The sequence below is a fragment of the Vulpes vulpes genome, chromosome 8 (assembly GCF_048418805.1).
Source record: "Vulpes vulpes isolate BD-2025 chromosome 8, VulVul3, whole genome shotgun sequence".
In the NCBI taxonomy this organism is placed as follows: domain Eukaryota; kingdom Metazoa; phylum Chordata; class Mammalia; order Carnivora; family Canidae; genus Vulpes; species Vulpes vulpes.
Genome location: NC_132787.1, coordinates 51239989 through 51256026, shown reverse-complemented (window position 1 = coordinate 51256026; position 16038 = coordinate 51239989). Strand labels below are relative to the sequence as shown.

Genomic DNA, 16038 nt, shown 5'->3' with positions numbered 1-16038 from the left:
CATCCAGGTTGTTGTGGATACCAGTAGTTGGTCCTTTTTATTGCTGAGTAATAGTCCATTGCATAAATATGTCACAATTTTTTTTTAATCTGTTCACCTTTTGAGAGATATTGGGCTATTTTCAGTTTTGGACTTTTATGAATAAAGCCTCAGTGAATATTCAACTGCAATTGTTTGTGTGGATATGTTTTCATTTCTCTTGGATAAATACCTAGGAATGGCATTATTAGGTCATATAGTAAATATGTGTTTAATTTTATAAGAAATTGCCAGATTGTTTTTGCTTTATGCTCCCATCAGCAATGTATGAGAATTCCAGTTCTTCCACATCTTTGGCAAAACTTGATTTTGTCCTCTTTTTTTATTTTAGCCATTCTTGTGGGCATGTAGCCACAGTGTTTTAAACTACATAATTGAAAACAAATCATATTGTTTGCATTTATAGGAATTTATTGTCTATTTTTTTGATGGACTGCCTTTGAGGGACTAATTGCCCTTTAATTTACTTTCTTTGGGACACCTGGGGTGGCTCAGCGGTTGAGCATCTGCCCTTAGCTCAGGGTGTGATCCCGGTCCAGGGATCAAGTCCCTGCATTGTCTCTGCCTCTGTCTGTGTCTCTCATGAATAAATAAGTCTTTTAAAAAAATTTACTTTCTTGAATGTCACAGGGGGTCAAGATAATATTTCTGCTTACCATCCAGAATGGCTCCTTGCTGTGGTACATTAAGTGATTAGCTCTGTCATATTTCCATCCATAGTTTTAGTGTATGCAGCTTCCTTCACAGTATACAAATCCTGACTATTTAGAACTTTTTCCCCCTGCGTTTTAGGGTGTTTATATTAGCTTTACAATTTCCCCAGCTGTCTAACTTTTAGTTGAGTAAAAGTCTTAATCTAAAGCCACTCCCATTAGCTAGCTAAAGGCCCCTGATTGGGCCAGATTTTGGTCTTATATAAAAAATGAGAATTTTATTAAAATTATTAGGTATATTTTTATAATGCTGAAGACACAAAGAAAATTTTGGGTATCATCTACTTACATAAACAAGATTTTTGGTTTTGCAACACCTGGGTGGCTCAGCAGTCGAGCATCTGCCTTTGGCTCAGGTGTGATCCCGCAGTCCCGAGTTTGAGTCCCACATCGGGCTCCCTGCCCAGAGCCTGCTTCTCCCTCTGTCTGTGTGTCTCTGCCTCTCTCTTTGTGTTTCTCATGAATAAATAAGCAAATCTTAAAACAATTTTGGGGGAGTCTTATTTGTGGATTGTTGGGAGTTTTTTTACTAGCCTTCTTTTTTTCCCTCACATTTTATTATGAAAAATCTCAAACATAGAAAAGTTGAAGGAAATGCACAGTGAATACTTGCATAACTACCACCTAGATTTTATAATTAACATTTTGCTGTTTTTGTTTAATCACATATTTGCTGAAAATGTTTTGATAGTGTGTTTAAACCATGCCCTTTCTTTATGGAAGAACATAAATGAGTAGGACCCATTGGGCAGTAGTTACTTTTTGTGTGGTGTATGGTTAGCTGATTCCCTGATGCAGTGGTCTTATGAAGGTGATTCCCTTCTTGTAATGGATCAGCATAAGTTGAGAACTCAATCATTTCCTTTTTAAAAAAAAAAAAAACCACAACATTTTATTTATTTATTCATGAGAGGCAGAGACATTGGCAGAGACAAAGGCAGAGGGAGAAGCAGGCTCCATGCAGGAAGCCCAATGTGGGACTCGATTCTGGAACTCCAGGATCATGCCCTGAGACAAAGGCAGACGCTCAACTGCTGAGCCACCCAGGCGTCCCTCAATCATTTATTTTCAAATGAATTCCAGCTAGATTATATTACAAAAACAGAAGAAAGGCAAAGGAGGTTGGTGGTAGAAAGGATTTGTGTCATCATGAGGCCAACATACTACTGACCTGCTTGCTTAACTGATATATGAGTAGCTATCATTTATTGAGTGGTTACCTTCTAGAGCTTTATCACATTTTAGTTCTCATTCTGTTAGTCATAGGTATTATTAGCACCATTTTATGGTTTGGGAAACTATGTTAGTGAGATTGAATAATATCTGTTAAATGGCACAAGTGATACTCAAACCCAAGCCTGTCTAAAACCTGTGCTTTGAACCAGAAGTCTACTGCTGAAAGTTTATTGCAGAACTTTATTGCAGAACTTATAGTTTACATTTATGTCTTTAGAATTGTCCAAATTGGACCACACTTAATTTGAGCTTGGTATAGTGGCATTCTTGTGGAAAAGATATCACAGAAACATTTTTATGATTGTGAAGGCCTCTTAATTCTTGAGGAGGGAGGACCTTTTTTGAAATTAGACATCCTGGGGTTTTTACTGACCTCATTTCATTCTCTGAAGAATGAAGGCATTTCTAGCCTTCTGTGAAATTGTGGAATGTATAGCATTCCTTCTGTAGTTGAACCATATAAACATTAGCAAATGTGCTTAGAATGTGACACTGGTAGTTACCTTTCTCTCTCTCTCTTTCTCTCTCTTTCTTTTCCCGTTTGTAAAGAGGTTCTTGGGATGATAGCCAATTTGAAGCTTGGTCTTACTGATAAAGAAGTGAAACTAAGCAAGCTCCCTTGCTCCCTGGCTCTTGGAATAAGACTCACTTAAGTTTCTCTGATGACTTTCATGGCTTGTTTTTGTGAGTGACTGTAAGAACAGTGTATTTTTCTAACTTAACTGAATGGGTGAAGGAAATGTGCGTTGAAAGCAGTAGTTCTTCACCTTTCTGGAGGTTATATGCTCTCTTTTGAAGTCAGTGGAAGCTGTGGACCCCATCCTCAGGGGAAAAAAATATGTATATGTACAAATACAGTTTTACATACAAATGCTATAGGTGTTCACCAATCCCTGACCTATTGACAGAGTACCCAGATTAAAGATCCTTTAAAGGGAAAAATTGGGGAGCTGGAAAAGAAGATTTGAGCATAAACTTTTTTTTCATAAATGTGCATTTCATAAAATTAATTGTACTAACATAAAAATCTTGTTTTAGTATCCAAGATGTTCAGTTTCTTTTTTTTTTTTTTAAGATTTTATTCATTTATTCATTGAAGACACACAGAGAGAGGCAGAGACACAGGCAGAGAGAGAAGCAGGCTCCATGTAGGGAGCCTGATGCGGGACTTGATCCTGGGACTCCAGGACCACGCCCTAGGCGGAAGGCAGGTGCTAAACCACTGAGCCACCCAGGGATCCCCTGATGTTCAGTTTCTAAAGCGAGTTTTCCCCGCTTTGTTGAAAAAATATTGAAGATATTCATGTGTAAGCTAAGATTTTTAGGGTTGGACGAAGTTCTCTGTGTTGATTTCTAATTTTTGCTTTTTCAGTTTATTACTTCTACCAGCAAAATATTTTCTCAGAACTAATAAGGCTAAAGATTTAGATGAAATCCTTTGGCAATCCCCAACTTCAGGTTTCCATTTCTTCTTCAGCTAAAATTTCTTCAACAGCTTCACAGTACTTCCTTATTATACCTTCTGATGTAAATGTTCAGGTATTGTTCCCAGCGAGTTAACATGTTTCATTACATTAATCCTCACAGCAGTCCTTGTAGGGGCTTATTATTGTCCCCATATTACAAATGCAGAAAACAATTATAAGAAATTTTATTTTTTAAGATTTTATTTACTTATTCATAGACAGAGAGAGGCAGAGACACAGGCAGAGGGAGAAGCAGGCTCCATGCAGGGAGCCCAATGTGGGACTTGATCCCAGGTCTCGAGGATCACACCCCAGGCTGCATGCAGCGCCAAACCGCTGTGCCACTGGGGCTGCCCTATAAGAAATTTTAAATGACTTAGTCAAGACCAGTGCCTGTTCTAAAGGCAAGGCCAGAATTTGAACCCATAGCTTCAAAGCCCATTTTCTCTCTCATCATCTGGCTCTGTGATCAGAGTTGACCATTTTTTTCTGATTTTTAGTTTGACCTGATACAAATTTTAAATATTCAAATTTCCATCAGTGGAAGGGGTGCTTCTATTTTCTTCTATAGCTAGCCAATTGTAAAATTACTGAATATTTTTGTGTTAGACGTTAGGTTGTGAAATGTCTAGAGTGCTGAATTTATTGATTAGATTGTTAAACCCAAGTAGAAGGAGGCTTAGCTGAGTGATCTCCTGCCTGTTCTGTTTATATAAATGGATGTGTCAGATACCAGAGTCTGATAGAGACAATTCTAGTGACTGAAAAGTCTGTGGAAAACTTGTTACTAAACTTAGCATCATTTTCAGGAAGGAAAAATCCTAATGGTTTGGAATTGAAAAGAGCTTAACTCTAAAGGGTAGATAAGCTTTTATCAAATTGACTAAAGGCCAGGTGTGTGTTTCCTAACTCTCATGGGATAGCCATGGAGGGAACCTGCAGGCCAGCTAGCTGCCTAATGGTTTTTGCTGAGACAGCAGGAAGGGGCAGCATTATAGGAAAGTAGTTCAGTTTGCTAAGTGAGTTTTGTGAGACTCAGCATCTTTCTTGACAGAATTACCTTTCTTAAACCTTGTACTTTTCCTAGTTGCCGCCTTTTATCCAGTGAAACAGGGAAGACAATGAGTAGGTTGATTTACTATATAATTTAAGATGTAGATTTTTTTTTGGTTTAAACTGATGACACAGGGCTTTAAGTGAGATAGCACAGAGCAGAAAGAAGAGTAAAATGCTGAGAAGAAGGTAAAATGCTGAGAGATGTGATTGAGAGGACAAAGGAAGTTGATTCAGATAATGACATTTCAAAATTGCCTTTTTAAAAACCAAGTGATAGAAGAAATTGTGTGTATGAAGATAGATAACATTTAACTCCCAAGGTGATGAGACTTGGTATGAAGGTAAATTAAGTTGACTGATTTGGAGATAGGGTGAAATCAGATCTAAATATAAGAATGATCTTAAGTCATACTTTTTGAGTCTTTACAGATTATAGGAATGCATTTTGTAAAAAATTTCTTCTAACAGAAATTTCAGGAGGTTTAAAAAGAACTTAAGTACAGTTCAAATAGCATTGTTAAAAGCCACTTTGTATTGTATACATGCTTGGTTAGGATGAGGAAATTAGCTTTGAAAGCTTTGTTTCCTCTGCAGCTTCACCATGTGCTTTCCTGAAGCTATGTGTGGGATTCTAGCATAGAGGAAGGGCAGGTCCTCTCACCTGTTTCCATTTTTTCTCCCTGCCATAAATTCACAGACACTTTTTTACATTATGATCTATAAAAATATAAACAGCTTTTCTGGAACCAAATTAATCTTGATTTTATAGTTCATATTGTGTGACACTAGAGTGGGGGCAGGAGGGTGGAGATATAAGGTGTTTGGACCCTTCTGGTTTATGGGATTGTTTTTTTCCCTTTTTCCCCTTAGGAACGGCGTGAATGTTGAGGGGGCGACACACAAGCAGGTGGTGGACCTGATCCGAGCAGGCGAGAAGGAATTGATCTTGACAGTGTTATCTGTACCTCCACATGAGGCAGATAACCTAGATCCCAGTGACGACTCGTTGGGACAATCATTTTATGATTACACAGAAAAGCAAGCAGTGCCCATATCGGTCCCCACATACAAACATGTGGAGCAGAATGGTGAGAAGTTTGTGGTGAGTGTCAGCCCAACTCAATCCTCAAAACATTGAGCTTTATTCCCCCCCACCCAGTCTTGTCATTTATAATATATATTAGAGTGCTAAAAGTAATCACCACAACCTAGGTCAGCTCATCTACCAGGAAGGTGGGTTCACACATAAATAAAAGACACCGACCATGATTTTTTGCAAGGGGTAAAGTACACTAATGGAAACGATTTCTATTTCTGCTTAAATATAAATTCGTTTTCTTTCCAGACAGTTTTATGTTTGCATTCTGGTCTTTTGTAAACACGCAAGTTGGTTTTGTTTGTTTTTATTTGGTCACCATATCTATTTGCTAATAGCAGTCTCTCGCTAACTGTTGACTCTCTAGAGCTATAGAGCTAGTTTTAGAAGATGGTGTCTCCCAAAACATTTGGGTAATATGGAGTTTGTCCACATCAGAATCTACAGGTGCCCTACACTCCTCTCCACCACATCTTGTTCTTTTTCATTTTCTTTCAAGATACCTGTGTGAATGATTAATTTGAGTTTTCCCCAAGCTCCTCATTATACTCTGAATACAGTTCACATGAACTATTCTATATATTTCCAACCTGTTGCTATTGTAGATATGCAGGAAAGTCCACCCTGAGTTCTGGGTGATATGTGCCAGCCCCTTTTTTGAGTGCCTTTGCTTGTTCCTCAAAACCTAATAGCTGCCGGTAACCTAATCTACTTACTTTTTCCCTTTCTCTCTCTCTTTTTAAACTTTTTCTCTTGACTGAAGTATGCTTTATTTGCCTTTGATTATTTGAGGAGTGTTGATATAATGAGAAATTCATTATTCTTTGTAGACAGTGCAGTGAGTTCTGTTGGATATTGGCAGACAGACTACATGTGTTTCAAGCTGAACTACTGATTGAAGTTGCAGTCTTGGAAACTGAGATTTGTTTCCCATATAGGAATGAGCCGCAGGACATTTATGGTAAATTCTTAGTGGGGAGATGAGAAAAGCGAGCAAAGAAGCCAGAAATGTTCAGAAGGATGTAAAAATGTTCGACTGCATTTGTAATTTAGCTGGTGATAATAGCATGTAGCACAGTGTTCTCCAGCTTAGTCTATGGATTCCCAAAGCCATATACCCAAAGTTTAGAGTTTTGTGTTTTGGAGGTGCTATACTTTGAACCATAAGGCATGTAAAACATAGAAACCAAGGTCAGCACCTAAAAGAACAGATTAGATGCTGAGACCTTGGGAATGTATGTAGACTTGAGAAAAGGAATTATCCCTTTTAAGAAAATCAGCATTATTGAGCATAATGTATCTGCATTAACATTCACCTACATAGGGGATCCCTGGGTGGCGCAGCGGTTTGGCGCCTGCATTTGGCCTGGGGCGTGATTCTGGGGACCCGGGATCGAATCCCACGTCGGGCTCCCTGCATGGAGCCTGCTTCTCCCTCTGCCTGTGTCTCTGCCTCTCTGTCTCTCTCTGTGTGACTATCATGAATAAATAAAATCTTAAAAAAAAAAAAAAAACCTTCACCTACATTAAATGTCCAGTTTCATGAATTTGGATAAATGTACATAGCTTTATTTTATTTTCTTTTTTTAAAGATTTTATTTATTTATTCACGAGAGACATACAGAGAGAGGCAGAGACTCAGGCACAGGCAGAGGGAGAAGCAGGCCCCACGCAGGGAGCCCAATGCGGGACTCGATCCCAGGTCCCCAGGATCATGCCATGGGCTGAAGGCAGACACTCAACTGCTGAGCCACCCAGGCGTCCCTGTACATAGTTTTTAATCACCATCACCACAATCCAGATACAGAATATTTTCACCACCGCAGGAAGTTCCCTCTTGACCTTTTGCAGTCAGTCCTCTCCCCATAATACTACCTCTATTGACCACTATCAAGTTCCTGTTAGTATATTTTGCCTTTTCTAGAATGTTAGATCAACAGAATCACATAAGTGGTTTTTGGTGTCTGGCTTTGTTCATTTAGTGTAGTTTTTTTAAGATTGATATGTGTTGCATATATCAGTAGTTTGTTCCTTTAATTGCAGTTAATTTTTAATTGGATAAACTTTACTGCAATTTGTTTATCCAGTGACTTGTTGATGCATGTTTTGGTTGTTTCCAGTTTTATTATGACTGAAGGTGACATGAAATAACATTAATACATGGGGCTTTACATAGATGTCTGTTTTCATTTCTCTTGCATAGCTAGAAGTGGAATTGCAGGATCCTATGGCAAATGGAACTTTAACTTTATAAATACCACTTGTCAAACTTTTCCAAAGAGGCTTTACCATCTTAACATTCTCATCTGCAGTGGAGTTCCAGTTGGAGTTCCAGTTGTTCCATAACCTCTTCAACACTTGGTAATATCAGTTTTTTAAATTCTAGGCATTCTAGTGGTATCTCTTTCTAGTTTTTTTTTTTTTTTTTTAAGATTTTATTTATTCATGAGAGTCACAGAGAGAGAGAGGCACAGGCACAGGCAGAGGGACAAGCAGGCTCCCCATAGGGAGCCCAATGCGGAACTCAATCTAGGACCCTGGAATCGTGACCTGAGCCAAAGGCAGATGCCCAACCACTGAGCCACCCAGGCATCCCCCTCTTTCTAGTTTTAATTTGCATTTGCCTAATGACTCATGATGATGAGTTTTTCTTCTTTTTTTTTTTTTTAAGATTTTATTTATTTATTTGAGAGAGAGAGAGAGAGGGAAAGAGCACAAGTGGTGGGAAGAGGCAGAGGAAGAGGGAGATAAGCAGACTCTGTACTGAGGAGGGAGCCTGACTTGGGGCTCAATCCCATGACCCCAGGATCATGACCTGACCGGAAGGCAGATGCTTAATAGAACGAGCCACCGAGGCACCCCAGAGTTTATTTTCATGTACTTAGTAGCCATCCTTATATTTTCACTGGTTGAAGAGTTCAACTTTTTTTTCCCGTTTTAATTAATTTTAATTAATTTATTTTTAAAGCTCCTATCTATTTATTCATGAGAGACAAAGAAAGGCAGAGGCACAGGCAGAGGGAGAAGCAGGCCCCACGCAGGGAGCCCAATGTGAGACCTGATCCTGCAACTCTGGGATCACGCCCTGAGCTAAAGGCAGACACTCAACCACTATGTCACCCAGGCATTCCTTTACCCCATTAAAAAAAAAAAAAAAAAAAAAAAAAAGATTTTATTTATTTGAGAGATAGCGAGAGTGAAAGAATGAGTGGGGGGAAGGGCAGGGGAAAAGGGAGAAGTGGACTTCCCACTGAGTGTGGAACTGATGGCAGGGCTGGATCCCAGGACTCTGAAAACATGAACTGAGCTGAAGTCAGACGATTCATCTCTTAACCATCTGAGCCACACAGGTGCTCCTCCCAGTTTAAAATTTAAATTGTTTATCTTCTTATTTTGTTGTTAAGAGTTCTTTATATATTTGGAGTCTTTTTTTTTTTCTTTAAGATTTTATTTATTTATTCAGAGACACAGAGAGAGAGGCAGAGACCCAGGCAGAGGGAGAAACCGTCTCCATGCAGGAAGCCTGATGTGGGACTCGATCCTGGGATCACACCCTGAGCTAAAGGCAGATGCTCAACCACTGAGCCACCCAGGCGTCCCTGGAGTCCTTTATCAGAGAGATATTCTTTATTTACTCATGAGACACACAGAGAGAGGCAGAGACACAGGCAAAGGGAGAAGCAGGCTCCATGCAGGAAGCCTGATGTGGGATTCGATCCCAGGACTCCAGGATCACGCCCTCAGCTGAAGGCAGATGCTCAACCACTGAACCACTCAGGCATCCCCTTTTTATTTTCTGTTTAACAGTATCTTTCAAAGAACAGAAATTTTAAATTTTGATGAAGTCCAGTTTGTCTGTTTTGTTCATTTATGGATAATTCATGTTCCAAGACATCTGTCTAACCCAGGGACACTATCTTGTAAAAGTTTTATAGTTTTTTTGTTTTTGTTTTTTTTTAAGATTTCATTTATTTATTCATGAGAGACACAGAGAAAGAGGCAGAGACACAGGCAGAGGGAAGAGCCAGCTCCCCTAGGGGAGCCCGATGTGGGACTCAATCCCAGGACTTAGGGATCACGCCCTGAGCCAAAGGCAGATGCTCAGCCACTGAGCCAACCAGACATCCCAAAAGTTTTATAGTTTTATTTTTGTTTTTGTAATAGCTTTACTGAGATGTGATACATACTAGCAATTGTATACCTTGAGTGTATATAATTCAGTGGTTCTCCCTTTGTTAGAATAGTGCAGCCATTTACCATAGTCAATTTTAGAACATTTTCATCACCTCAAAATGAAACACTATACTTTTTAGCCACAATCCTCCAAACCTCCCATCTGCTCCCTATAAATCTTTCTGTCTCTATAGATCTGCTTATTCTGGACATTCCATGTAATGAAATCATTTGTGTTCTCAGAGTTTATCCATGTTGTAGGATGTATCAGCCAAGTAACATTCCATTGTCTGGACATACCACATTTAATTTATCTCCAGTTGATGAACAGTTATTTCTACTTTTTGACTGTTAGGAATAATGCTGTTTGGAGTATGTATATACAATTTTTTATGTGGATACATGTTTTCATTTCTCTTGTATATTACATAGAAGTGAAATTACTGGGTCATATGGTAACTCTTGTTTTAACCTTCTGAGGAAATGGCAAACTGTTCTCCAAAAAGTGGCTCTGTCAGAGTTTTCACTATTATGTTTAGGTCTGAGGTCCATTCAGAGTTGATTCGTGTATCAATACTGTATGATATATAAAGGTTAAGATTTTTTTCCCCCATATATATATCTAGCTGTTTCAGCAACCTTTGCTGAAAAAAGAATATCCTTTCCTCATTGAAATACCTTGACTTTATTGTTGAAAATCAGTTGAACATATATATATATATGTGGTTCTATTTCTGTATTCTGTTCCAGTGGTTATATCTGAACTTTTTTTTTTAAAGATTTTATTTATTTATTCATGAGAGACACAGAGAGGCAGAGACACAGGCAGAGGGAGAACAGGCTCCATGCAGAGAGCCGATGTGGGACTCGATCTCAGGACTCAAGGATCACGCCCTGAGCTGAAGGCAGACATTCAACTGCTGAGCCACCCACGCGTCTCTATATGTGAACATTTGAATGTTTATGTTATTTTGAGATTGTCCTCTGTTTAGTGTCTTTTCACTTAAAAATGAGTAATAGCCTCCTGGTTCTTTGTACAGAGAGTGACTTTGGATTGTGTCTTGGATATTGTGAATGTTGCATTGTGTAGGCCCAGAGTTCTATGGTGGTCCCCTGGGAAATGTTGATGTTTTATTTTACCTGGCGATTAACTGTAAGCTATGCCCCTAGTTCAACTCTTTCAGACTTTTCTGTGCTAGTTTGAGTCAATTCTGCATGTGTATTATTCAGAGAGAGATCAGTGTTAGAAGGATGTGGTGTTCATTCACAAAATTAAGGCATCCTTTTCTCTATTTCTCTCCTCTGGAATTCCCTATTCATTCTGGTGGCAGTCACAGTTGCCTAGAATCTTTTTTCTCTTCCCTTCAGTCAACAAATGTCAGAATTTCTGCTGGAATTTTAGTTTCTGAACTTAGGTTACTTTGTGACTGATGCCTACTATCAGGACAAAGGCCCTGAAAACAGGAACTCCCCCCACCCCACCCAGCTCTGTGGGGGTCTCCAACCCTCTGCAGCCTGCCTGCATTTAAGTGTAGTATTCAGAATTCTTAAGTAATTGATTTTGCATTTTGTCCAGAGTTTGTAGTTACTGTTACTGGAAGGTTGTTCTGTAGAGGAATCTTTAGTTCTATCAATTTTTTTTTTTTAAATGTATAAGAAACTTGCCTTCTTGATGAATTGGCCCCTTTAATGTTACAAAACATCTCTTTAGTTTTTGTAATACTCTTTGTTCTGAAATCTCTCTGATATTATCATATTAGCCACTAACCTCACCTTTTTTTTTTTTTTTTTAATTTATTCAGGAGCAGCCCTGGTGACTTAGCGGTTTAGTGCCGTCTTCAGCCCAGGGTGTGATCCTGGAGACCCGGGATCGAGTCCCACGTCAGGCTCCCAGCCTGCTTCTCCCTCTGCCTGTCTCTCTTTCTCTGTGTGTGTCTCTAACAAAAAACAAACAAACAAAAATTCATCTGAGAGAGAAATAGCATGAGTGGGGTCGGGGGAGGGGCAGAGGGAGAGGGAGATTCTTCCCCCCCCCCCCCCCCCCCAGCAAACTCCCCACTGAGCATGGATTCCCAACACAGGGCTCCATCCTAAGACCCCAAAATCATGAGCTGAAATCAAGAGTCTGCCACTTAACCGACTGAGCCACCCAGGTGCCCCTCACCTTTCTTGTAGCTATTATTTTCATTGCCAAATTGGATAAAGAAGCAAGACACAGTATATGCTGTCCTAAGACACTCACCTTAAGTACATCTATATAGATAAGTTAAAATTAAGTGAATGGAAAAGATATCCAATGAAAACAATAATTATTTGGAATGTATAGTCTACTTATAATTTCATTTAATTATTGTATAGTCAGCTTTAAGTCTACCATATTACTCTTTATTAACTATATCTTATGTTCTTTATTCCTTTTTTCCTTCTTTCCAGCCTTCTTTTTGATTAGTGGAGTATTTTTTTAGATTTTTTTTTTTTTTTTTAATAATCTCCACATCCAACATGGGGCTTAAATCTACAACCTTGAGATCAAGGTCACATGGCACTACCAACTGAGCCAGGCAGTCCCCCCAGTGGAGATTTTTTTTTTGTTTTCATTTTTGTTGTTTTTTGTTTTTTCAATATTTATTTATTCATGAGAGACACACAGAGAGGCAGAGACACAGGCAGAGGCAGGAGAAGCAGGCTCCATGCAAGGAGCCTGATGTGGGACTCCATCCTGGAACTCCGGGATCACATCCTGAGCCAAAGGCAGATGCTCAGCCGCTGAGCCACCCAGGCGTCCCTGTGTGGTTTGTTTTGTTTTGTTTTTGAGAGAGAGAGAGAGCACATGAGGAGGGGCAGAGTGAAAGAGAATCCCAAGCAGGCTCCATGCCCAGCACAGAGCCTGATGCATGGCTCGATCTCACAACCTGGAGGTGACCTGAACCAGAATCAAAGTCAGACACTTAACTGACTCAGCCACCCATGAACCCCTGGGGTATTTTTTTAATGATTCTATTTATCTCCAATATTATATTACAGATAAACTTGTTTTATTTTATTAGTGGTTGTTTCAGGTTTATGGTATTCGTCTTTATAAGTATTACCTTTAAATAATACAGTATTACTTCTCATATAATAAAAGACTTTTACAACAGTATATATCATTTCCTTCTCTCATCCTTTGTTCAGTTGTTGTCATATATTTTACTTCCATGTGTATTATAAATTCCATGTTACTTATTATTGCTTTAAACAATTCAAGAGATTAAAAATGAGGAAAGAGTTCTTTTATATTTAACCACATATTTACCATTTCTGGTGCCCTTCATTCCTTTGTGTAAATTCAGTTTCCATCTGGTTGCCTATTCCTTCTGCCTGAAGAATTTCCATTAATATTCTCATGGTACAGATTTGCTGGCAATGAATTCTCTTAGCTTTTGTTGGTCTGAAAAAGTCTTTATTTTGCATTTATGTTTGAAAGTTATTTTTACCTGATATAAGATTCTGAGTTGATGATTTTTTTCTGTCAATACGTCAAAAATGTGACTCTGTTGTTCTGGCCTGCATAGTGTCTGACGAGAAGTGAGAGGCCTGCTTGTTTTAGTTTTTGTTCCTCTCTATGTAATGCTTTAGCCCCTTTTAGTTACCTTCAAAGTTTTTAAACTTCAAAACCAAGTCTTTCTTGGTATTTATCCTGCTTGGAGTTTCCTAAATTTTATAGATCTGTGGTTTGATATCTTACTATTTTTCAAAAATTCTCAGTATGTCATCAGATATTTCTTTTTTTTTTTTTTAAGATTTTATTCATTCATGAGAGACACACACACAGAGAGAGAGAGAGGGAGGCAGAGACACAGGCAGAGGGAGAAGCAGGCTCCATGCAGGGAGCCCGACGTGGGACTCAATCTTGGGTCTCCAGGATCATGCCCTGGGCTGAAGGTGGCGCTAAACCGCTGAGCCACCAGGACTGCCCTCACCAGATATTTCTTAAACTGTGTTCTTTTTCTCTTGTCCTTCTGAGATTCCAATTACATGTATGTTAGGCTGTTCAATATTGTCCTACAGCTTTTGGATGCTTTATTTATTTTTTCTTTTTTTCTTTTTTTGCTTTATTTTTATTACCCTGTTTTGTTTTCTTTTTTTAAAAAGGATCCTATTTATTTATTTATGAGAGATACAGAGAGAGAGAGTGTGAGAGCAGAGACATGGGCAGAGGGAGAAGCAGGCTCCTTGCAAAGAGGCCGATGTGGAACCCAATCCCGAGGCCTGGGATAACACCAGAGCCAAAGGCAGACACCCAACCTCTGAGCCACCCAGATGTCCCTACCTTGTTTTTTTTTAATGCAAAAATTCAGGTTTTATTTTTACTTACTCTTACGTTGGTGGGAGCTGATTTTCAGGAACTTATAGGCAAACAAGAACTTTTCTACCTCTTAGCTGAACAAAAACATGCACAATGTGGCATTATCATTAGGCAAGACATGCTTTTTTACATTTCACACAAGAATACAAATGTCCAGATTACTAAGGAAACCATCTTTAGAGGAAATGTTTAATAAGCATATTTTATTTAAATAAATCCTCCAGGAGGAAATGGGAGAATTCACTGTCTTTACTTAGAAGGCAGCTGTTAAGTAGTTATCTGTCAAATTTATCCGTGCAGCTCACCAACATTTCTTTTTTGGAAACATCAATATTTCCACATCACAGTTCCCAAAATGACTTTAAGAGTCTTAAAATTCTGTGTCTCCTTTGGCTTGCTTCTCTCTTGATGTTCACTTCATATGATCATTTCCATCTTCATAAATTTCTTTTAGCAGGTTCATCAGTCCCTCACTAGGATCTGTTTCAGTGTCATAGGAGGGCTTTTCTTTCTTTTTGCATTCTTTTTCAATCTGAGTCAGATAGTCCCACTATGTGTTTTCTGCTTTCTTTCTACATAAAAGAAGAACTGTATCTGTCCTGACTTTTTTTGAACTGCCTTCCACAGAGATGGGTTTTAAGAAATTGTTCACTATCATGGAATAACTCTCTTCCCATTTAGATTCTTTACCAAAAGATCAAATCACCTCTCTGTGAGATGCACTTGCACATTCTCAGTGGGGACTTGAACTCCAGTTAAGGTAATTTAAATTTTCACAAATTTATCTGATTGATCCTATCTGTAATTACTAATTTCCACTGTATATCCTATTGTAACGGGAGCAACCATAGCAGCTGGCTTCTCATTGTCAAGAAGTTCTGCCTTTCTCTGTGATTTCTGCTGCATCTTGTTCTTGATTTCTATCTTGATCTTGGATTTTTCAGCTTTAAGGGCATCACATACTCTTTTTCTATTGGCCTTTTCTAGAAGTACCTTCACCTCTTCTAGATCCTTCTGTAGCTCTTCCAAAGCTGAAGCCATGATTGAGCTGATCAGGCAAGGCCCAAGCTGCAACCACACAGGGGAGAGAACTGTAAACACTGCACAGAACATGCTCACCCGGACATAGGCCCCAGCTGCACGAGTCACATTGCCCAAACTTGCATGCACACCCAACCTAGCAAGACCCGGCTTGCCTCCCCCCAGGCCTATTACCCTATTTTCAAGTTCACTGATTATTTCCTCAGCTATGTCTAATCTACTGTTGAGCTTGTCAGAGAAATTCTTCAGTTCTGATGTTGAGTTTTTTACTTCTATCATTTCCTCTGAAATTCTCCATCTATTTATACATGTTGTCTGCTTTTTCCATTAGATTTTCTAATGTATGAATCATAGTTATTTTAAGGTCCCTGTCTGATGGATTTGACACCTAACTATCTCTGAGATTGCCTGTCTCTTGACATAAGTGGGGTTTTTTTGTCTTCCTTTTTTGTCCTATAAAATATGATTGAGTTCCAGGCATCATGTGTAGAAAAGTAGAGACTGAAGTAAATAGTATTTAAACCCAAAAATATGCATATGTCTTCTGTTAGGGGATTGAGTCAGTAGGTTCAATTTGAGTATTGTTTGGCTTTTGGTACCTTTATTGTGCCATAGGCTTCAAATCCCTTTAATAATAGGCTGCTTTGTGCTTAGAGTAGGGGCTGGGATTAGAGGCTCTGTTTTTCTGTGTTCTGCTCACCTTTCCCTCCCAGCTTTTAGCCACGCCTGCATGCCTGCACCACAGACAAGTTCTCTCCGTCTTTGCCTCTCCGTCACTGGTGGACTGTTCTTGCTTTTTATTTAGACCAGATTTGTAGTAGGGGTTCTCTGTTGTCTGGGCCAGCTTCCATTTTAGACAGGTCTACAGAT

At 39.0% G+C, this 16038-nt stretch overlaps 1 protein-coding gene and 1 pseudogene across 1 annotated transcript in view; one reads left to right on the top strand and one right to left on the bottom strand.

Annotated features, from left to right (window-relative positions):
- SNX27 (sorting nexin 27) overlaps positions 1-16038 on the top strand; it is a 76540-nt gene that overhangs the window by 24909 nt on the left and 35593 nt on the right. Inside the window, exon 2 of the mRNA XM_072766512.1 lies at positions 5381-5612. Coding sequence (XP_072622613.1) covers positions 5381-5612 — 232 coding nt within the window. The remainder of the gene's footprint in view (positions 1-5380; positions 5613-16038) is intronic.
- On the bottom strand, positions 14373-15168 carry LOC112907790 (calcyclin-binding protein pseudogene; annotated as a pseudogene).